Here is a 25,226-nt window from a genome sequence, read left to right on the forward strand (position 1 = left end):
TTTTGGTTTTCCGAAAATGAGTCTGGCTGCTGTATTCTGGGCTGTTTGAAGTTTCCTCAGTATTTGTTCTTTGCAGCCTGCGTATAGTGAGTTGCAATAGTCCAGGTGGCTGAGTACGAGTGATTGCACTAGGCTGCGGAATACGGACCTTGGAAAGAATGGTTTTATTCTTTTCAGTTTCCACATGGAGTAGAACATCTTTTTGGTTGTGTTATTCGCGTGAGTCTCCAGTGTTAGGTGGCGGTCAATAGTGACTCCAAGGATTTTTAAAGTATCAGAGATTGGTAGATTTAGTTTAGGTGTGTTGATAGTGGTAAATTTATTCGTGTTGTATTGGGAGGTAAGTACGAGGCATTGAGTTTTTTCTGCGTTCAGTTTTAGTCGGTATGCATCTGCCCAGGTATTCATGATGTATAGACTTTGGTTGATTTCGTTGGAGATTTCATTAATGTCTTGTTTGAAAGGAATATATATCGTTACATCATCTGCATATATGTAAGGGTTGAGGTTGTGATTTGATAGAAGGTTTGCCAAGGGGATCATCATTAGGTTGAAGATGGTTGGTGAGAGGGGGGATCCCTGCGGTACTCCACATTCAGGTGTCCATGTGGTAGACGTAGTTGAATTTGATGTGACTTGGTATGAGCGCAAGGTTAGGAACCCCTTGAACCAGTTTAGGACATTGCCTCCAATGCCAAAATATTCAAGTATGTGTAATAGGATTTCGTGGTCAACCATTTCAAAGGCACTTGACATGTCAAATTGTAAGAGGAGTATATTGGTGCCGGTAGCAATCATTTGTTTGAATTTGGTCATTAGGGTAATTAGTACTGTTTCTGTGCTGTGATTTGACTGGAATCCTGATTGGGCATCATGCAGTATTGAGAACTTGTTGAGATAATTTGTGAGTTGTTTGGTTACCATTCCTTCAGTTATTTTGGTTATTAGTGGTATAGATGCTACTGGTCTGTAGTTAGTTATTTCGCCTGCGTTTTTCTTTGTGTCTTTGGGTATTGGGTTGAGTAGAATTTTTCCTTTTTCCTTTGGGAAGAGTCCATTTTGTAGCATGAAATTCACGTGGTTCGTTAGGTCTGTTATGAATTGTTTAGGAGCTGCTTTCATGAGGTTGTTTGGGCATATATCTAATTTGCAATGGGATTTGGCAAATCTTTTGAGCGTCTTAGAGATGAGGTCCTCTGACAGTGATTCAAATTCGGTCCAGATCCTGTCTGCTGGGTATATTCCATCTTCTGGGTCTAGACAGTTTAGGAGTGTGGCGTATTCAATAGGGTTGGTGGGAATTTTATTTCGTAATTGTATAATTTTCTCCTTGAAGTGTTTTGCGAGGTCGTCGATCCCTGGTATATCTTTGCTGTTGTTTGTAACTGGTGTGGTGTCTAGCAAGTTTGTGTGTGTCATTGTAGTTTGGTCCGATCAATGTTTTGTAGTGTAGTCTTTTAGTCTGTTTTATGGTATATTTGTATTTCCTCCGAAGTGATTTCCAGGCATTCATTGTGTGTTCATCTTTCTTTTTGTTCCATGCGCGTTCTAGTTTTCTGACTTGTGTTTTGAGTTTTTTCAGCTCTTCGGTGAACCATGGTTGTGATTTTTTCCTACGTGATGTTCTGGTTTGGATTGGGGCAATTGTATCCAATGTTGTTTTACATATGTCATCCCATTCTTGGAGGAATTGAATGGTGTCTGTATTCGTTGACCATTCATTTTGGTAGATCTGTTGCCAGAATATTATGGGGTCTATTTTTCCTCTCGTGGTGTATGTTGTTTGTTCATGTTTGTTGATTGCGTTTCTGTGTATTTTTCGCCAGTGGAGGGAGACATGTGCTTTATGGTGGTCTGTCCAAAGTGTGGGTGTCCATCTTGTGTCTGTAAGTAGGAGAGTTGAGTCTGAGTCAAATTTGTGTGTAATGATGTGTAGCATGTGTCCCTTTGCGTGTGTTGGTTGAGTGTTAGGTGTGTGTAGATCCCAGAGTTTTAAGAATTCTTTGCATTCTTGTGTGCCTGTTGAGGTATCGTCTTTGAGGTGTAGGTTGATATCTCCTATTATGAGGATGTTTGAAGCAGAGACACATGTGTTTGAGATGAAGTCCATGAGTTGCGTTTGGGAGTCTTTCCATTTACCTGGTGGTCTATAGAATAGGATTGTGCTGAGGTGTCCTTGTAGGTTCGGATGAGTGATTCTTGTCGAGGCTATTTCGAGTTGTGGTGAGGTGGATTCGCCAGTGGTTGTGATGGTGAACTCGGATTTGTAAATTATGGCTATTCCGCCACCTCTTTTTCCAGTTCTTGTCCAGTGGGTTATTTTGTAATCTGGTGGACATGTCTCTTTGATGGCAGGGTCTGTAGGGCTGTGGAACCATGTTTCCGTGATGAATAGAAGGTCTAGATTCTCAGTGGTGATCCAGTCTAGTATGTCTGTTGAATTGCTTACTGCTGATCTCGCGTTGATGTATCCTAATCGGATTGAGTGGTATGGTTCAGTAGGGAGGTTGGATGTGTTTATTTTTATTAATTGTCTGTTTCCTCGGCGTTTGAGTTTGTCGTTGTTGTTTTTTTTTCTTTTCTCTTTCTGTTGGTGGTGTTCGTATGTGGGTTTTTTTCCTTTTGGTTGGTTATTGTATTTTTGGTCTGGTGAGTTATTAATAGGTTGTGCATAGAGTTGATGAATTGTGGTTGGGTTGTTGTTGATGTTGGGGGTGGTCCATGCGTGATGGATTATGGGAATGAGGTAGATTATTATCAGTAGCTTATTAGTGTTCATGTTTATAATGCAGTGCGCTTAGAACCAGTTATAGTCATGTGATAAAAGCAATACATTTAGAGAGTTATGAGCAGGCGCTAAAAGCGTTGATGTACTGCCTTGTAAAATAGAGCAGTGTCCTAGAATTAGAAAGTAGAGCAGCGATATTTAGGTCAGTTAGATGTTTAGCAAGTCAGTCGAGAGGCAAGGCACTGAAAAGCATTTAGAAGCAAGATATTTAGAGCATTTAAAGCATTTAAAAGGCTTTTAGAGTAACATAATAACACAGTAACATAGTGGCTGACAGCAGAAAGAGACCCGCACGGTTCATCCAGCCCGCCTTACAAATGCCCCAACAGGGCAAACCCACATGCGCCACTTCTGTGTATACTCTACCCTGGTTTGTGTTCTTAAAGTGGTAAGGCAATGCAAAACATTTATATTAGCATTAAACATTTATGATTAGCAAGTCATTTGTAAGGCAAGCATTTAGAAGCAGGGTATCTAAGGCCGTTAGACTGTGTTTAAGACAACTATGTTTAGCAATTCATTTAAAGGCAGGTATTGGAGAGCATTTAGAATCAAAGCATTTACAAAGTTTTAAAATGTGTTTAAAGTAGTGTTGCCTTTAAAACGTATAAGCTAGCAAGTTTTCTTAAGAGTCCATTGTTACAATGTTTCAAACCTCCACTGATCTTCCGGAGCAGTCTCTCATGCGACTTTCTCGTTCAGCGTGGTGTCATGGCGGCTGGTCACGAGCTGTACCGGCAGGTTTCGGTCAGCTTCCTCCGGTGACCCTGTTCTTGCTCGGAGAAGGTATGCTGCCTCTCCTACGGCTGCGGGGTTCTGTGTCTTTAGATGAGCTGTTTCAAACCCTCCTGGGTGAAGAGTCAAAGTTGTTCGGGACCTCGTGGTTGTTTCCACCAGGCCTTAAGTCAGGGCGGTTCGCGGACGGCTCGTGTCCTCCGGTTGTGTGATCAGGCTGTTGGGCACGTCGTCTCTGCTCTGATCATCGTCCTCTGGCTGTCCGAACTCAGTGATCCATCAGGAGCAGGGCGGGTCGGCGGACCGTCTTTGTGAGTCCATGACTAGTCTCCCACGCGCCTCCAGATTGGGTTGCGATCGTCTGTCGATTTTATGCCTTCGTTGATTTCAGGCCTCCGCAATGCGGCGTCGGTTTCCTGGCAGAGAAGAATCACCGCCTAATCACGGCGATCCGCCTCGTATCACTTGGCGGTCCGGCATGGGTCGGCAGCAGCGCTTCGTCCGGGCATCTGCCCCTTGCCTGGGTGGCTGCCCGAAGCCGGCTAAGCATGGCTGCAGCTTATCTCTGTCAGTTCCCGGCTTCCGGATGTTCTCGGAGTCTCGGTCGAACCTTCTGCTCGTTCCACGGTACCTCATCACGTCTCACTCTGCAGTCCGGCGGTCCGGCCCGAGTGGTTGCGTGGCCAGGCCGAGATAGCTCCTCACCTGAGCTCCTGTCCGTCAGCCATCTTGACCTTTAACCATGGGATTAAGGGCTGGTTACTGAAACTGTATTAATAACCCTGTTGAGAGAAATGAATGGAATGCTAGACAAGGGTCAGACTTCATTGGCCATATCCTTAGATTTGCCAATAGCCTTTGATCTTGTTGATCATTCCACTTTGATTACCAGACTGGTGGACATAAGTTTGGCTTGTTCAGTACTTGACTGGTTTACTTTGTTCCTCCATGATTGATCACGAACAGATGTCTGGCTCTTTTACCTCTTCTCCTCAATATGTGTCCTGTGGTGTGCTCCAGGATTCTATGCTGTCATCTCTTTTGTTTAACATTTTCCTCAGTCCTTTGACCACTATGATTCAAGATCTGGGAGTATCACTATCATTCAAGAACTGAAGATCTGGGTGTCAGTTCTTTCTTTTATGCAGAGGACATTTTGTTGTTCACATACACTGATCCTCTTGCTCCTGAATTGTGTCAGATTCAATGGTGTCTTGTTTCAGTTACTGTCTGGTTGTGGGATAATCGTGGTACTAAATCCTGAAAAATTAGTGGCCACTTGGCTGACAGTCAGATTGTGTCATTCTTCTGTAGTCCCCTTTCTGTCTGGGTCCCATTCATATTTGTTAACACTTTCAATATTTGGGTGTGCTTATTGATTCTCAGCTGTCTTTTGCTGCTCAAGCTTTAGCAGTAGCTAAGAAATAGTAGTGATAGGGTGGATCGAATTGGGGGAGGGGGGCAGGTAGCATTATATGTTAAAGAGGACCTTGAATCAAATAGATTGAAAATTCTACAGGAAACAAAACACATCTTGGAATCCCTATGGATTGAAATTCCATGTGTAAAGGGGAAAGGGATAGTGTTAGATGTGTACTACCGTCCGCCTGGACAGGATGAACAGACAGATATAGAAATGTTATCGGATATTAGGGAGGCTAACAAACTGGGCAACACAATAATAATGGGTGATTTCAATTACCTTTCGGAAACTATTAAAGACTAACTACTACTACTTATCATTTATATAGAGCTACAAGGCATACGCAGCGCTGTACACTATACACAAAAGACAGTCCCTGCTCAAAGAGCTTACAATCTAGATAAGACAGTACACAGACAGAACAATTAAGGGTAAGGGAATAGAGAGGTGAGGATAAAGGGCAGGGCAAGTAAGTTAGGAGTCAAAAGCAGTGGTAAAGAAGTGGGTTTTGAGTTTTGATTTGAAAACGGCCAAAGACAGTGCTAGACATACAGGCTTGGGAAGTCTATTCCAGGCGTGAGGTGCAGCGAGATAAAAGGAACGGAGTCTTGAATTAGCAGTAGAGAAAGGGATGGATAAGAGAGATTTATCTACAGCGGAGTACTCGAGGGGGGACGTAGGGGAAGACAAGAGTGGAGAGGTACTGGGGAGCGGCAGAGTGAATGCACTTATAGGTCAATAGGAGAAGTTTGAATTGAATACGGAAACAGATAGGGAGCCAGTGAAGTGACTTAAGGAGAGGGCTAATGTGGGCATAACGACTTTGGCGGAAAATGAGTCGCCCAGCAGAATTTTGGATTGATTGAAGAGGAGAGAGATGGCTAAGAGGGAGGCCGGTGAGAAGTAGATTACAATAATCAAGACGAGAGGTGATAAGAGTGTGGATAAGGGTTTGGGTAGAGTGCTCAGAGATGAAGGGACGGATTTTACTGATGTTATAGAGAAAGAAACGACAGGTTTTGGCAAGCTGTTGAATGTCAGCAGAGAAGGAGAGAGAGGAGTCAAACCTGTTCAGAGAGACTTATCAAAAGGACCCTTCTTAAAAAACAGGACATCAGAACTGTACCAGAATTAGTTAATATTGAATTATTCTTATTTTGGTTACTTTATCACATTGTCATTATTGAACGCTTTTCACTACCCTTGATTTCAGCACCTGAAATGTATTGATTACCGGTTTTATTCTAATTTACTGTGTACTCTATATACTCTGATTGGAACATTCTTCTGTATTTCTTATTCCTGAAATGGCGATCACCACTACGGTATTTGTAAGCCACATTGAGCCTGCAAAGAGGTGAGAAAATGTGGGATATAAATGCAGAAAATAAGTAAATAAATTACCCCAATATTCTGGGTAAATGTAACATCAGGGCATGCTAGGGAGATAAAATTCCTTGACGAAATCAAGGACTGCTTTTTGTAGCAGCTGGTACAGGAGCCGACAAGAGAAGGAAAATATTCTAGATCTAGTCCTTAGTGTGAAGCACATGATCTGGTGCAGGAGGTACTGGTGATGGGGCCGCTTGATAGCAGTGATCATAATATGATCAGATTTGATATTAGCTTTGGAGTAAGTATACGTGGAGGGGCATAATCGAACACAAACGCCTATCTCCATGGGCGTTTATCTCCGAGAAAGGGTCCGTGAAGGGGCGGGCCAAACCGTATTTTCAAAAAAATGGACGTTTTTGAGCTGGGCGTTTGTTTTTTTAGCGATAATGGAAACTAAAAACGCCCAGCTCAAAAACGTCCTAATCCGAGCCATTTGGTCGTGGGAGGGGCCAGGATTTGTAGTACACTGGCCCCCCTGATATGCCAGGACACCAACTGGGCACTCTAGGTCAGTGCGGTGGACTTTAGAAAAAGCTCCCATATGCATAGCTCCCTTACCACGGGTGCTGAGCTCCCAACCCCCCTCCCCCAAAACCCACTACCCACAAATGTACAACACTACCATAGCTCTTAGGGGTGAAGGGGGCACCTACATGTGGGTACAGTGGGTTTTGGAGGCCTCCCATTTACCAGCACAAGTGTTACAGGTGGGGTGGGGGGGGGGATGGGCCTGGGGCCACCTGGCTGAAGTGCACTGCGGTACCCACTAAAAATGCTCCAGGGACCTGCATACACGCAGGCCTCTAGGACTTGTTGCTGCTGTATAACATTGGCACACCAGTTGACACCTGAAGACTAATCTCTCCGAAAACATCCTTTATTGGAATAACCGCATTTACTCACAGTTAACTGCAGATCAGAGGTTGTGCCCCACTGGCAACGAGTCTCCCTGGTACTGAGATTAGCAGTAGGTCAGAGCTGGCAGAATGCTGTACAATGCCCTCTTTCAGCCACATTCAAGGGAAGAACTAAGTTCTCTAACGTGGCTAACACAGGAAAGGGAACTAAAACTGGCTTACAAAAATGGCCACTACTGCATGGACTACAACAGGAAACACAACAGGGCACACTCTGACCCAGTAGGCAGGGGGAAAAGCACCATGGGAGAAGAGCCTACCAACTACCAACATCGTGAGAGTGTAACACAAGCTAATGAAATCACGGAGCCCAATACCCTACACCCACCACAATGCAATGCTGATGTGACCCTGTACTGCACCCGAGAGCCACATCTGACCCAGGGAAAGGCTGTGAAAGGATCGAACACATTCTGCTGTCATGGAGGTGGGTACGGCATTTGTGGAGGGGGTTAGTGACCACTGGGGGAGTCCGGGGAGGTCATCCCCGATTCCCTCCAGTGGTCATCTGGGCAGTTGGGGCACTTTTTTGGGACTTGTTCGTGAGAAAAAAGGGTAAAAAAAAGTGACCCAAAATCGCGGTCAAAACGCCTTTTTTTTTTTTCGATTATCAGCTAAAGACGCCCATCTCTCCTCAGTTGATAACCACACCCCAGTCCTGCCTCCGACACGCCCCATCTTTATTCGTTTCCGCAATGGAGTGCAGTTGGAAATGCCCAAAATCGGCTTTCGATTATACCGATTTAGGCGCCTTTGCGAGAAAAACGCCCATGTCCCGATTTGGGTCGAAATATAGGCATTTTTCTTTTTCGATTATAAACAGGATAGGAAATCCAATACGTTAGCGTTTAACTTTCAAAAAGGAGACTATGATAAAATGAGAAGAACGGTGAAAAAAAACTTAGAGGAGCGGCAGCGAGGGTCAAAAATTTAAATCGGGCATGGATGCTGTTCAAAAATACCATCCTGGAAACCCAGGCCAAATATATTCCATGTATTAAAAAAGGAGGGAGGAAGACCAAACAACAACCGGCATGGTTAAAAACTGAGGTGAAAGAAGCTATTAGAGCTAAAAGAAAATCCTTCACAAAATAGAAGAAGGAACCAACTGAAAATAATAAGAAACAGCATAAGGAATGTCAAGTCAAATGCAAAGCGCTGTTAAGGAAGGCAAAGAGAGACTGAAAAAAAGATTGCGTTGGAGGCAAAAAACATATAGAGGGGCATTTTTGAACGGGGACGACCATCTCTAAGGGCGCCCAACTCTAAGGACGGTGCCGCGAAGTGGCAGGGCAGCGCGTATTATCGAAACAAGATGGACGTTCATCAATACGGTCGGGGACGCTTAAATCTTGGCATTTAGGTGGACTTTAGAGATGGTCGTCCTCAGTTTTCGGCGATAATGGAAACCAAAGATGTCTATCTCAAAAACGACCAAATCCATGCCCTTTGGTCATGGGAGGAGCCAGCATTTGTAGTACACTGGTCCCCCTCACATGCCAGGACACCAACTGAGGACACTGCAGTGGACTTCAGAAATTGCTCCTAGGTACATAGCTCCCTTACCTTGGGTGCTGAGCCCCCCACCCCGCCCCCCCCCCCCCCCATGTCCGCCTGCCTGAAGTACACTGCACCCACTACAACTGCTCCAGGGACCTGTATACTGCTGTGATGGACCTGAGTATGGCATTTGAGGCTGGCATAGAGGCTGACAAAAAAGTATTTTGAAACTTGTTTTTTATGGTGGGATGGGGTTAGTACCACTGGGGGGAGTAAGTGGAGGTCATTCCCAATTCCCTCCGGTGGTCATCTGGTCAGTTCGAGAACCTTTTTGAGGCTTGGTCGCAAGAAAAAATAGACCAAGTAAAGTCGGCCGAGTGCTCGGCAGGGACATCCTTCTTTTTTCCATTATTGGCCGAGGAAGCCAATGTGTTAAGCACGCCCCAGTCCCGCCTTTCCTATGCTTCCAACACACCCCCGGGAACTTTGGTCGTCCCCACGACGAAAAGCAGTTCAGGGCACCCAAAATCGGCTTTCGATTATGCCGATTTGGGCGGCCCTGGGAAAAGGACGCCTCTCCCGATTTGTGTCGAAAAATGGGCGCCCTTCTGTTTTGAAAATAATCCTGATAGTGGAATTAGAAAAGGTACAGAAAAGGGCGACGAAAGTGATAAAAGGGGATGAGAAAGGCTGAAGCGGCTAGAGCTCTTCAGCTTGAAGGAAAGACGGCCGAGGGGAGATATGACAGAGGTCTATAAAATAATGGGTGGATGTGAATCATTTGTGATGGAACGGGTAGATGTGAATCATTTGTTTATTCTTTCCAAAAATACTAGGACTAGGGGGGATGCAATGAAGCTACAAAGTAGTAAATTTAATACGAATTGGAGTACATTTTTCTTCACTCAATATGTAATTTAACACTGGAATTCGTTGCCAGAGAATGCGGTAAAGGCAGTTAGCTTAGCGAGGTTTTTAAAAAGTCTGGACGGCTTCCTAAGGAAAAGTCCATAGACCATTATTAAATTGACTTGGGGAAAATCCACTGCTTATTTCTAGGATAAGTAGCGTAAAATGTATTGAACTTTTTTGGGATCTTGCCAGGTGTTTGTGACCTGGATTGGGCACTGTTGGAAACAGGATTCTGGGCTTGATGGATCTTTGGCCTTTCCCAGTGTGGCAATACTTATGTACTTATGTTTCAGTTTCAGAGTCTTCACAGCTCTTTAGATCATGATTCCCAAAATACTTTATGCTCTTATAACTTCCAGGCTGAACTATGGTAATGTGTGTGCTGATATTATTCACTCAGAGGTTAACCGATTGCTAGTAATTTGGAAGAGCTCGGATCATTTGCTCAGTCATAAAAATAAATATGATCAAGTGCCCCCCTTGTTTGTTCAGCTTCATTGACTGCTCGTCTTTATAGAATTCAATTTAATGTTTTAGTTCTGACCAATAATGTGCTTCATACTGGTACCTTGGTCTGCTGTCATTCCACACATACCTGCCTATGCTCTCCACTCACTACATTATTATCTTTCCTTCTAGCCATTTCTCAGGCCTTCCTAGAATTTACCAGACAAAGCACCCATTTTTCCTAGCCCTTTCACTGTAGGGTCACTTGCCTCTTGGTCTCCAAGCAGAACCCTGCTACAAAAAGTTTCAGGCTGGACTGAAATAAAACTTCTTTTTGTTTTTTAATCAGCCTTTCCTGGATAGAAATGTTATTGGAAGTGCTGTCAGGGTATATACCTTGTGAACACATACAGCACACAAGCAAATTATCTTTTCCTTGTTTGTTAGTTATTATGTGCCTTCTTGTTTTACCTTTATTCTTTCCAGACATTTGAATGGAATTCTTTTATGTTAATATTTATTTTTTACAATTGTAAACTGTGTAGATGTTTTTTATGAAAGGTGGTATAGCAAGTGGCCTTAAACAATAAACAATATCTTTGTGTGAGCAGCACATGCATATATCTGTAGGTGTTATAGAACATGGGCTGGCACATGGGCATGCATGTTTGCCATTTTATTACCATTTTAGAAACCTATACATCTAATGTTTCCCCAAGGTGTCACAGAAACTAATATTTCCTAATTTCCCAGTATCACAGTCGGGAGGGGTGGGGTGGGGGGGGGGGGGGGGAAGCGACAAAAAACACTGGGGGATTAAAGGAGTGCCCTTTCCTAATACCTCCAATATACCACCATTTAAAACAAGCCATTAAATTAACCTACACGTTCCCAAGAGCAGTTGTGGATCCTGACATTGATCTTTGAGGATATAAACTTACATTCCCCTTCTTAAATGCAAAATGCATGCCCTAGTCCTGCTGAAAACACGCCAGATCACACTGCCTTGCCATATGCACATATTTGCGATTTGTACTTGTAAATCCCGGCTTTCTAAAAAATGAGATGTAAATGTGTATACAATATATACTTCTGAATGCCGATTTATGCACCCAAATCACAAATAGGGCGTCTAAAATAATTCCAGATGTCTATAGTTTTTCATCCAGTATTCACTTTATTAAACATCCATACTAAAACAATATGTGCTTTGAATTGCTTAACCATCTAATCATTTCCGTTCATCCAACCCATATTCTCTAATCTCGCATACTTCACACCACACCATACTCTGCCGAATCAGTTCCTGTACCCAAAAAAACAATCTCTGTTATGTACATTGATAAACACATTGATGATATAATTTTTATATGGAGGGGCACTAGAGAGGTGCTTCAAACATAAGTACATAAGTAATGCCACACTGGGAAAAGACCAAGGGTCCATCGAGCCCAGCATCCTGTCCACGACAGCGGCCAATCCAGGCCAAGGGCACCTGGCAAACTTCCCAAACGTACAAACATTCTATACATGTTATTCCTGGAATTGTGGAAATATGAAAGATTTATTACAGTGAAAATTTTATTACAAATGTTACATTACACTTGTAGACATGTCCACATTCTTATGTGTAATGCATTAACAACGTTCATTGAGTATATTAATAGATGTGATCCTCATATCAGATTTACAGTTAATGTACAGGACTCTGAAATTCAGTTTTTGGATATTAAAATTGTGAAGACAATGGATCATAGGTTTATGACTACCATTTATAGAAAATACACAGATAGAAACACCATTTTGCACTATTCCAGTTATCATTCTAGCTTCCTCAGGAAGGTAATTCCAGTAGGGCAGTTTATGCGCCTAAGGCATTTGTGTTCCTCTGTACATGAATACAGAAGTCAGGCACAAATGATGAGAAATAGATTCATAGAACATGGATACCCAGTACAGGTGGTTAAAAGGGCTTACAAACGGGCACTTTATGCACAAAGAGAATGGTTGTTTCTTCCCAAAAAAGATCAGGATACTCAGTCCCCGATTTGTGTTATCCCTTATTCATTTCAAGCTACAGCTATAGCTAAAATAGTTCACAAATATTGAGGTGTGTTGGCAGTTCATAAAGTACTACAAGAACAGCCCAAGGTTGCATACACTCGTAATGTTAATATGAGGGAATTGCTGAAACACTCTTATAGTGACATGTTCAATGGGATACACTCCCCGTGTGGGCGGTGTGTGTATTGCGCATATTCAGTGACTACAGCTTTTGTAACTATTCCAGGAAGAACAAAAAATTTCTTTTTAAGACAGAGCACCACGAGTGAATTGCAGCAGGTGGTGTATTGTATTATATACCCCTGCAAACTATACTATATTGGGCAGACATGTCAGAAACTAAAATTGTGTATAGCAGAACATCTGAGTAGCATAAGAAATGAGCGAATGGAAGCCCCTCTAGTGGCTCATTGGAAGACAGCTAATCATACATTAGAGGATTTGAGATTTACTGTATTGAGGCAGGTTATATTGAGTCACGAAGGTGACATTAGTGAAACATTGAGAGTACAAGAACAGAGATTTATTTTCTCTTAGCTCACAGTGGTCCCCTTCAGCTTAAATTTGGAGATTGAATTTATTATCTCATTTGTACCCCACAGTTTCCCAACAATGTCAGGCTCAATGTGGCTTACAATGCACCACAGAGGCAGGCGCCAATGTAGTAAAATGAAACTAATACAGCAAACCTACAAGAGATAATGGGGAAGAATAGGAATGGATGGAGATAGAGGGCAAATTGTGAGGGAAGGGGGATATGTCCAAATGTCTTTAGGTCGGTGTGTTTCCAGCAGTGGAGTCACTAGGAGAGCCCGCAGGGTAGGCACTTCTAAATAACATGGTCTTCAGTGATTTCTGGAAAGTTAGATGATCTGTAGTGGTTTTGATGGACCTCGGCAAAGAGTTCCAAAACTGAGTCCCAATGAAAGAGAAGGAGGTAGCGTACGCAGTCTTGTACTTGACTCCATTGCAGTTCGGATAGTGAAGGGTAAGATACGAGTGGGAGAGCCGGGACGCATTCCGGAGCGGTAGGGAGATGAGATCAATCGCCAGGTACATCACCGTAAAGGATTTGGTGGACTAGAGAGCAAAGTTTAAAGGTGATGCGCTCTGTGACAGGGAGCCAATGTAACTTCTTTCGAAGGGGTATGGCAGACTCGAACTTGGACTTACCACAAACCAATCTTGGTAATTAGGAGAGTAGGGAGCAAATTTGCATTTTGCATAAGGGGTTGGGTTTCCCTATTTAAACCCCAGAAGACGATAGATGTGGGTAGTCTGATTCTGTATCTGGCAATGAAGAGGGCAGGATCTGGGCGTGATCCTTCTGGTAAGCAGCCATTGATTTATGTGTTAACATAAGGAGGTTTTGAAATTGTATTAGAAGAGGCTAGTGAAGAAATTACATAGGTTCCTTTATTTGTAGAAAGATGTATTGTTCCTTCTGATGAAGATACTGAAATACGGTTCCGTATTGGGGAACAAGGAGAGCAATTTAGATGTCTGAAAACTTATGACAATTAAGACGTTCGTATGATGTGCAGTGATTGGTAACCTGTGCTGAACCTGATTCCTGAGTCCTTTTGAAGATTAAGGATTGGGCTGCTGCTATTTGAACTGTTAAACGGAGTTGAAGATTATCCCTGAGTTTTCTTTTATGCTGTGAGTTGAATTGAAACAGTGTTAACCAATGCCCAGCTGTCACCTTGTTGGGCTATCGCGGAGTGACTGTGGAATAATCTCAAGATTTTTTACAAACATAGTGTTTATTTAAATCTAAGGGACAAAGGAACTTAGCCCCGTGAGAACTCTATCGTTGAGTATTTTGGAGTTGTAAGACGCTCTCCAATAAAGGGAAGATCAAACCAATGAACATTGATAGAACAAATGTAAATTTAGTTATTTAATTATTCTGTGTTTATCAATGTACATAATAGAGATTGTTTTTTCTGGGAACAGGAACTGATTTGGCAGAGTGTGGTGTGGTGTGAAGTATGCGAGGTTAGAGAATATGGGTTGGATGAATGGTAATGATTAGATGGTTAAGCAATTCAAGGCATATATTGTTTTAGTATGGATGTTTAATAAAGTCAATACCGGATGAAAAACTATAGACATCTGGAGAGATGGTGTTTAATATTGCATCGTAATAGCTCTAGAGTTGATAATAGTGCTCCCTATTTTTGATTATAACTTCTAAATTAACTGCCATAATAAATAATATAAAGAGTTCTAAAGGATACATGAAAGGACAATATAGTAAACATAAAATGTTAATTACTGTATTTTTTCTTTTCGAGACCAAGGCAGGCAAAACAGAGTACTGAATTCGCTAGTGACCAGGCTCATTACTATCTTGCAGTCAAAGCCCGAAACAGATGGCATGACCTAGCAAGGGTAAGGTATAAATCATTTTTCATTACAGTTCTGCTATATTACTTATAGGAAATGATCTACTGTTTTTATTTTTTAATTCACAGTATTTGTGAAATAATCTGTTCATATTATTGCCCTTGGTTATACTGTATAAATTTATACGAAGTATAACACTATGGGCCCCTTTTGCCAAGCTGCGACAAAAGGAGGCCTGAGATCATAGGCGGTCGGTGGCCCAATTGTCTGGGGAGGCTAAAGGGGGCGGGGCTAGGGGTGGGGCCGGGGCGGGGCTTACATCTATAATTGTCTGACAACACACAGAAAAAAAAATAAGTAAAAATAAAATAATCACAATTAATACCTTTTATTAAATTTAGATATTAGATATGTATCATATGTCAAAGAATAAAGTGGTTGCTCAAAGCATATACTAACCACAATTGCTCAACTGCAAAACACTATGCACAACTTTGTGCAAAAACACACTCATAACCTTACTGTACCATAAATATTACACTGGGCAGACCTAATACACCAATATACCACCATACGGAAAATGCAGACCGTCAACAATATGAAACAAGGGATCATAATATCATGATACGTGTAGAGCCAAAAAACACCCTTTTAGGGTGGCTAGTGTTCACAATGAGCTCATTTTATTAACGACCATATGTAGATCCTTCAAGAGGTAGTGTGTCATGATTTAGGCTCTACACCCTTTCTGATGTTTTGGGCCATCTCAGTAAGGCCAACACACAATCTCTCCACTGCAAAACACTATAAACAAACTTGTGCAAAAACACACTCATAACCTTACCAAACCATAATAGCACTAATTCCAAGGACAGGACAAGCTACAACCTTATGCGTGGAAAGGTAGCACTATAATTACACCTGGCTCTAAAACACCAGTACACAACCTAGTGAAACAAAACAAAAAGTGCTGCAAATACTACACTCTAGCAGAATACTGCATCTTGATCACACGTGAAAAACACATGACACAACAGATATGAAGGCAAAATACTGAACTGGAAAGTTACCTCAAGAAGTCAGACTCATCACAGACAGTTCCAGGGTCCCCCTCCCTCCCTCCCTCCCTCCCTCCCTCCCTCACGGACAGTTCCAGGGTCCCCCTCCCTCACAGACAGTTCCAGGATCCCCCCTCCCTCCTTCCATCACAGGCAGTTCCAGGGTCCTCCTCCCCCCTCCTAGACAGTTCCAGGTTCCCCCCTCCCTCACAGACAGTTCCAGGGTCCCCCCTCTCTCGCTCCCTTCGAGTTCCAGGCTTCCTCCAAATTTTATGTTTCAACTGTTTTTTATTATGAAAGAAATCAACATATCCACATCTTATAGACATTATAGAACTAATACAAGTATTTTTTTGTTCCTCCATTATCTTGTAACAGCATAATAAAACAATAATTATCTTACACAAGGATAGTGTGTTTCTTTTTCTTTCTCTGTGTGTTTCATTAATTTGTATTATCCATGAATTCAACAGAACATTGCATTATTGTCAACATCTAACATAACCAAATATTGTGCCACCTTCATTATCCGATATTAGTACAACAAATCCATTATTAGTTCCCACCATAGTATAATGTTGCATTCTTCCATCCTTATACCTACTATTTCCCTTTCCCCCTTCCCACCCTCCCTGCCCTCTTATTCTTCATGGTTCCCCCTCTAACCTATAAAATTCCCCATACTTTCCAGTATCGCATAAAGTCCACTCATAAGGTATTAATAATCAGACTTCGCCCTTTCTGCGTCATTTTTTCCAAGTAGCATCCCCAGATTTTAAGAAATCTCGTTTTTCTTTTATCATTTCCTTTAGCCTCTTTTGCTTCCCAAACCAACAATTGATGTACCTGATTACGCCAATGCCAGAAATTTGGCGGGTTGTGTGTAGTCCAGTGCTGCATAATACATTTCCTTGCTATCAAACATAATTTGCGCTTTAGCAATACTTTATCTGCATTTAAACTCGATTGTACCTCCTTCATATCCAATATGAGATGTAATGGATTCATATCTACTCTACTACATAACATACCTGTAAGATAGTTAGTTATTTGTCTCCAATATCGTTGTATTAATACACATTTCCACATCGCATGATAAATGGAGTTCTCGGCATTATGACATTTTACACAAAGAGCTGTTTCTATACCCCCTGCTTTATACAATTGAACCTGTGTAAAGTATGCCCTGTGTATCATTCTAAATGCACATTCCCTATAATCATTTCCCCCTATCAGGCATGGAATACTTTTGATTTGTGCCATTATATCCCAGGATTGCAAGTTCCTTCCCATATCTTTTTCCCATTTCTGTTTCAACAAAGTCATCTCCTTCGCAGGAGTTAGGCTCCATAGTCTCTGATATAATTGCGATATAGAAGGGGCATTTTCTGTAATTTCCTCAAAGAAGGTAATAATTTTATTACCTAACCTAATTATAAGTGCTTCTTTATTTAAATTTTGTATGTAATGTTTAAGCTGATAGTGCGCATAAGTATCTTGCCATCCAGGTTCCTCTTGATGAAGCAGCTGCGGCAGTGGCTTAATATCCCCATTCTCTCCTAGTACGTCTGCCAGGGTTTCCACACTTATCTTTCCCCAGTCATCAAAGATTTTGTTCTCCATTCCTGGTTGGAAGGCCGGATTCCCTCTAATACTTATTAACTCCGTTATTCTCGAGTCTCCGCCTAATAGTTTGCCTATAAATTTCCATACCTCTCTCATGGGTTTAAGTAAAATATTGTGCCTAATTCTAGGAGGAGTTTCCCCGCTCCGCAAATGCATTAGGGTAGTAAAGTGATATGGGTTAAATAATGCATCTTCCATCTCTATAGGTGTATAGTCGGAAGCATGAAATAATCTATCTCTCACCAGTCGCAATAAACATGCCATATTATAATATTTAAGATTGGGAATTCCCAAACCCCCCTGTCTCCATCCTCCCAACATGTATTTTTGTTGTATTTTAGCTTTTTTCTTAGCCCAACAGAATCTGAGCAGCATTCGGTATAAGCGCTTTATATCTTTCTGCAACAGGGCTATTGGTAAGATCTGCAACATATATAACCATCTCGGTAAGATCACCATTTTAAGAAGGTTGATCCTCCCTATGAGCGAGAGTGTTAGCGTGCCCCATGATGCCAACTGCTGTGCTGTCTGTTCCAGTAATTTTTCAACATTTAAATGATATAGCTCTTTTGGTCTGGCCGGCAACTGTATACCCAAATATACAAAAGATTTATGTGCCTGCTTCAAAGGGAAATCTCCCCCCCATAACTCGTGTATGTCCACATTAATTTGAAGCGCTTCTGACTTGTCTATATTCAGTTTGAAACCCGAATAATCTCCATATTCTCTGAAAATTTGTAAAAGATTCTCTAGAGTATCTTTTGGCTTCGTAATAATCATTAACAAGTCATCCGCAAATGCAGCTATCTTAAATTCCTGATTTTTAATATGTACCCCTGTTATCGCTGCACAATCATGTATGTCTCTAATTAATGGGTCTAATTGAAGTGCAAATAACAGAGGCGACAAAGGACAACCTTGTCTAGTTCCCCTAGTGATCTGAATTTCCCCCGATATATTTCCATTTACCAGCACTTGTGCCCTTGGGTTATGATATAGTGCTCTAATTGCCTGCACAAAGGTGCCATTAAATCCATATTTCTGTAGCACCGAGTATAGAAAGGGCCATTCCACTCTGTCGAATGCTTTTTCTGCGTCGAAGCTGATCATCACAGCTTGTTCTTTGGAGTGACCTAGTCCTTCCAATGACGCCAAAATATTCCGCAAGTTTTTTGTACTTGTTCGCCCTTGGACAAAACCCACCTGTGCTGGATGAATTAGATGAGGCAATATCCCTCCTAATCTTTTGGCCAATATTTTTGCAAATAATTTTGCCTCTTGATTAATTAGGGAAATGGGTCTATATGATGTAACCAACTGTTCATCTCGTTTTGGTTTAGGAAATACTACTATCCTAGCTAAATTCATATTATCAGACAAGGCCCCCTTCTCTATCCAGTCATTGAACATTTCAGTCAAGGTAGGGAGAATCGAGTCCCCCATCATCTTATAAAATTCTGCTTTAAAACCGTCTGGACCTGATGCCTTGCCTGATTTACTTTGTTTGATTGCCCATCCTACCTCGTCTTCACTAATCCTAGCATTTAGCCGCTTTCTGTCTCTACTTTGCAGCCTCGGAATGTGAACACCCTCTAAGTAAGACTCCCCCTGTAGCTCGTCTTGATCTGCCTTCTTATAAAGTTCTTGATAAAAATTTTGAAAAGCTTGTCGAATTTCTTTATTAGAGTGTATGAGTTTCCCATTTTTTTGTTTAATAGTTGTTATATTTCGGGAATTAACCTTAGATGCTATAAGTCGAGCTAAATATTTGCCCCCTTTATTCCCGTGCTTGTAAAGTTGAAAGCGATAGTAGGCCTGAGATTTCACTTCTCTCTCATGTAGTTTGGCATTTAAAGTTGCTTGTATGGTCAGAATCTCTTGTCTGATATCATTACTAGGGTTCATACCGTATTGGCGGTGTAATTTACCTAAAAGTTGTTCTAGTCTCATTATTTCTCTGTCTCTCATTCGTTTATAGTGCGTGACATAGCTAATTATTTCCCCCCGCAACACCGCTTTCGCTGCTTCCCAGTAAGTGCTGATCTCATCCACTGAGCCTTCATTAAAATGCTTAAATTCTGCCCATTTAGCATGTAAAAGCTCCCCAAATCTTGCATCTTTAATTAAGTATGTTGGAAACGTCCAGCTTTTTAGCAAGTCTTCATCCTCTCCTCCCTTCCATGTCATTCCGACCACTGAATGATCCGATATGACACAGGGATCTATGTGTACCTCAGTAATGTCTGTTATTATAGTTCGTGATACCAGCAAGTAATCAATTCTTGATGCTGACCCATGTGCTCTAGATTGGTGTGTGTATTCTTTCTCCATAGGATGCAAGGTGCGCCAGACATCTATTAAATCTAATATTTCACATAAATCCGGTAGACCCCTAGTATCTATTTTTCTTATCTCCTTAGGCGGATGCGATCTATCCATATTCGGGTCCCAAGTCATATTGAAATCTCCTCCCATCACTAGGGGCAAGTTTCCCAATTGAGTGATTTGGGAAAGCAATTTCTTATAGAATTTTAAATCTAACACATTAGGAGCATAGACATTTCCCAAAATTATAGTTTTTTTATTAATGGTTACTATGCTTAGCACAAATCTACCCTCTGGGTCTGAAATAGTTTTATGTATCTTGATTGCTAGCCCTTTCCGAAAAAGTATGGCTACTCCCCCTTTTCGACCCATTGCCGCAGCTGCCACACAATCTGCCACCCACCATTTGGCTAATTTGGCATGCTCCTCTGCTGACAAATGTGTTTCTTGGAGCATTGCAATATCTGCTCTTATATGTTTAAGATGGCGCAATATTTTTGATCTCTTGATGGGGGAATGTATTCCCCCCACATTCCAGGATGCTACCTTAAGTAGTTATCATTCATATAGCGATTTTCCATCATCTGATTACCTTTTACTATCAAGAGTAGCCAGCCCAGCCTCCAACCACTCCTGTTCATACCCCATGTTCTCATTTTCATATTTATTTGCGTCTGTAGGTTACATTGAGTTACTCTCTTCCCCTTCCCCCCCTTACATTGTCCTGTAGTTATCTGTTCCCTAACCTCCCCCCTCTCCCCATTCCCCCCATTAGCCCTCTCCTTCCCGTAGGAAGCAGGTCACTTTCAACGCTCCTCCTCCCATTATTTGTATCCGTCCCTTTTCTGCTCGTTCTTCCATTAATGATACATGTATGTGTGAGTAAGTATTACCTCTTTAACATTCAGTCCCCCAACACATTTGACATTTAAATTTGCCATTCTCTACAATTATTAAGCAAAAGCAGTATTATTAGTCATAAATAATCTTATGATTATCAGTTTCTTTCAAACTAAGCTTGTTATACTTTTAAATCTAATGTAACTGATTTCAGGCTCTACGACTTATATGACCTGCAGTGTCAACTTGTTATCAACAACAGTAGTATCTTAACCTTATTATACTATATCTATTATAACATATTTTTATGATTGTGTGAGTATGTATTACCTCTTTATCATTCAGTCCCCCATCTCATTTGACTTTTAAATTTGCCAGTCTCTACAATTGTTAATCAAGAGTAGTATTAGTCTTATGAGATCTTAGTGTTGTCAGATTCTTTCAAACCTAGATTGTAATACTTTCAAATCTAATTTAACTGATTTCAGGCCTTGCAGCTTACATTATCTGCAGTATCAAATATCTAACAACAAAAGTAATATCTTAATATCCTTATACTATATCTATTATAACATACTTTCCTAATATCCAAGATTCTTGGCCACTTTTCATGCTTAAATCGTCCTTTCCTGTTATCCTGTTTGTGTTTCAATTGGCCCTCTAATGGTTTCAGTGTGCATTATGTCCACCTTAAATCCAATTTGTGTCGCTGTTCAGTGTGTCCATTGATAGTCTCTTTTATGTATCATCTGCCCCAACATCCTCTGTTTATAATTCTCATTTCAATTATAGGTCTCTTCTTTATACTTTTTTCTCAAGCATTTAGCGAAGTCAGTTAGAAAATGTCTTTTTTTCAGCAGTGCAATCCTTAGCTCTCAAGTTTCCGGCCTCTCTTCCATCTGTTGCACAAATAGTTTTGCTTCTTCCATAGTGGTAAACAACTTTGTGCCCGAAGAATGAATGATTCTCAACTTTGCAGGGTATAATAGCGCAAACTTAATCTTTTTATTCACCAACGCTGAGCATATCGATGAAAACTTTTTTCTTTGCGCCGCCACCGCCGATGAATAATCTTGAAAGCAAAGAACTTTGCGGTTCCCGCTGTATAGTTCTTTGCCGTTGCGCAGGGCTTGCAGTATGGCGTTTTTGTGACTGAAATTGAGAATTTTGCAGATGACTACACGTGGTCTTCCCTCCGCCACGTTCTTCGGCCCTAGTCGATGTGCACGCTCGATTCTTAGCGGCCCCAACATCTCAGGTAACTCCAGTTCTGCTGTGAACCACGTTTCAAGAAATTTGCTGAGTTCACGATCTCCTTGCCCTTCAGTTAGTCCCACAATTCGGAGGTTGTTCCTCCTCGACCTATTTTCTAGGTCTTCGAGTTTGTCGTCGTATGAGGTAATTGTTTTCTTCAGTTGATTTATCTCTGCTTCTAGTACAGTGACTCGGTCTTCCGTTTCACTGGCCCGCTGTTGATATTGCGCCATATCCGTTTGTATTTGGGCTATACTGTTATTAAGGGATTCCAACTTGTTGTCCAGGGAACTCAGTTTTTTATCTAATATTACCTCTAGCGCTTGTGTAACTTCTCCCACAATTTCCGCGGCCCAGGCGGACCCCACCTCCGACGTTCCCGGGCTCACCGGCGCCGCCATTTTGTCTCCAACTAGGCGAGTTTTTTCTTTTTCTTTTCTTGTGTTTTTTGTCGCCATTGCCGTAACCTTCTGCACTCAATCCGTTCACTGTGAGTTCGGCTATTGTTCACTCTCAGTTAGCAGGATGTTAATCTTTGTTTGCAGCGATTTTTTGCCTAGATGTTTGAGGAGAAGGCAGGAGCGATCCAACTAGCGCCCACTCCCGCTCATAGCGTCACGTGACCCCCCCTTCCTCCAAATTTTAAACGTCATCTATCATACCTCGTGGTGTTAGGGCAGCAGTGAAAAGCATTGCAGGCTGCTGGGCTCCGTGCTTTAGTTGTTTTGCCTTCTCTCTCTCTCACTCAGCTCTGGCCCGCCCTTGCTTAAACAGGAAATGAGGGCGGGCCAGAGCTGAGAGAGAGAGAGAAGGCAAAACAAAGCACGGAGCCCAGCAGCCTGCAATGCTTTTCACTGCTGCTCTAACACCACGAGGTATGATAGATGACTGAGAGAGAGATGCTTGGGGCTTGCGGCTGGGGAGGCTTAGCCTCCCCAAGCCTCTTATACCGGGCGCCTATGCCTGAGATGGCATCAGCGCCTGTTTCTGATACGCACCAAGGCCCCCTTTTACCGCAGCAGGTAAAAGGTAGGTAGTTCTTTTCTTCAGGAAATGGCCGTGTGGCAAGTGATGCACTGCCTGATTACTGCTGGGTACACACCGGCACTACAAAAATAAATATTTTTGTAGAGCTAGATATGACATGCGCTGGGGGTGGGAACTACCACTGGGCTGCTTCAGTAGCCTGGCAGTACTTCCTTTTTAGCGTTGGGCTTACCAATGCTTTGTAAAAGGGGCCCCATGAGAGGCATTTAAAAAAAAAAAAGTCTAAGTCCAATTTTGGATGTTATTCTAAAAACATCCAAAAATTTAGTGATAAATATAGCCATTTTCAAACCTGAAAAACATCTAGCTTTTGGTTCAAAAATCGCATTTTCTAGATATTTTGTGCTCAGTGCATTTTTCTTTTGGAACCGTTTTGTAAAATAGAACGTCCAAGAAAAAAACGTCCAAAGATCAGCCACACAGACATTCCAGCAGAGCAGTGGGGCAGCCTAGTGGACTTTATATAAAAGGTCTGAGATACACATCTCATCATAACCCCCTTATATTGTAAGTTGAGCCCTCCAAGTGCAGAAAAATACCTACTGTACCTCACTTTACACCACTACAATAGCTATCAAGCTTGCAGGTGTCATCTATATGTAGGTACACTAGGTATTTAGTGTATTTTGTGGGGCTCACACGTTCTACCGCAAGTGTACCAGTTAGAGTGGGATATGGGCCTTGGTCCCCTTCTCTACAGTCCACGGACCACTAGGTTACTCCTACTTGCTGCTCTAATAGGAATGGCCATCATATCTGAACAGTGGCGTGTGATGACATTTATGGCAGGAGATTAATTTGATGTGCTAAACTGGGGGGAGACCAACCTCGGCCCTCACCAGGTAAGGTTTTCAGAATTTTCACAATAAATGTACATGAGATCTATTTGCATACAAAAATTGCATTGGAGTCAAAAACACATACTAAAATTTTTTAAAGGGTATATTTAAAGCAAGAAGCCGGCAAAAGAATCAGTTGAGCCACTAGATGACTAAGGCATAAAAGGGGCACCTGGGAAGACAAAGCCTAGTGGAGAGTTTATATGAATTCTTTTCTTCGGTCCTCACCGAGGAAGATTTGGGAGAGATTCTGGTGCCAGAAATGGTATTCAAAGCTAACGAGTCAGAGAAATTAAATGAAATCTCTGTAAACCTGGAAGATGTAATGACACAATTTGACAAATTGAGGGGTAGCAAATCACCTGGACCAGATAATATTCATCCCAGAGTACAATAAGACCTTGCAGAACTATCTACTATAATAAAACTCACCCTCAACGTTCTGAGGACACTGACGTCAGTGAAGCCAAGCTCTGACTTCCTTCAAAAAGGTTCGAAGGTTTGTGGTGGTGAAGCCACCAAAATCGCTCCAGGCCCCGCCCTCGAGGGCGGAGCAATGGCAGAACAACGAAGGGGTTGGCAGAGAGGGAGGCAGGGAGGCGGGGGGGGGGGAAATCACTCCGGGCCCCGCCCTCGAGGGTGGAGCAATGGCAGAACAATGATGGGGTTGGCAGGGAGGGAGGCGGGGGGTGGGAAATCGCTCCGGGCCCCGCTTCCTTAGGGAATATAGTCGTGGAAAAACCATCATTGACTTTTTTCACAAAAACATCCAAAAAGGAAACCTCTGAAGCATGAAAATGCATCACAAACTGTATTCTAGGATGACAATTGTTTAGGTATCGTACAAACTGCTGTAAAAAAATCCAGCCCCCCCCCCCCCCCCAATAATAGAAAAATGTCATCAATAAAATGGGCCCATAGAGGTACATGTTTAAACAACCCTACTGTATACACATATTTTTCTTCAAAGGCACTCATAAACAAGTTGGCCACTGAGGGGGCCATCGTTGCTCCCATGGCTACTCTGGAAATCTGTTGGTAAACTGGAAAAAATTCCTTTCATTTCCAAACTTGCCAATCTTATAATGAACGATGTGGGTACTCCTGGTGCTATTCTGACCTCCAAACTGTTTCTCAAAACCTCTATGGCTTCATCTTGTGGTATCCTTGTGTAAAGTGAAGTCACATCTAGGGCCACCATCAAACAACACTGTACAACACCCTGTTGCTCTTCAAGACAACACAAAAAATGAGTGGTGTCCTTAAGGTATGATATTCCTGCTGTCACCAACCGTTGCAAAAAACAATCCATGAATATAGACAGTGATTCCAGGACTGCTGGAGATAATAGGTCTACCAGGGGGATTGTGCAACGTCTTGTGAATCGTAGGTAGGGTATAAAAAATGGGGCTCTGGGGATACTAGATGTCCAAAAAATGGAATTTCTTCTGAGTCAGAACAAGATGCTTAAAGGATGCTAAAGCTGGAGGCAAAAATCAAGGTGGACTCAATTTAGATTTTCTCAACCACCCCCGTTTCATCAAAAAAACATCTTCAAATGCAGAATTCTCAAAATTTTTGCCAATTCGATTCGCGATTGAAAAGGATCCAACAATTATGTGGGAACAAAGGAGAGCCCCCTGGACAACAACCTGCATTCTTTAATTGAAAGTGTATAATGAGATAAATTTATTACTATGGAGT

General features: G+C 42.0%; 1 protein-coding gene across 1 annotated transcript in view; it reads left to right on the top strand.

Moving 5' to 3' along the window:
* Positions 1-25,226, top strand: part of EFCAB6 (EF-hand calcium binding domain 6) — a 1,149,121-nt gene that overhangs the window by 733,605 nt on the left and 390,290 nt on the right. The window contains exon 20 of the mRNA XM_030215418.1: positions 14,482-14,578. Within this exon, the coding sequence (XP_030071278.1) occupies positions 14,482-14,578 (97 nt within the window). The remainder of the gene's footprint in view (positions 1-14,481; positions 14,579-25,226) is intronic.

The sequence above is a fragment of the Microcaecilia unicolor genome, chromosome 9 (genome assembly GCF_901765095.1).
Source record: "Microcaecilia unicolor chromosome 9, aMicUni1.1, whole genome shotgun sequence".
NCBI lineage: Eukaryota > Metazoa > Chordata > Amphibia > Gymnophiona > Siphonopidae > Microcaecilia > Microcaecilia unicolor.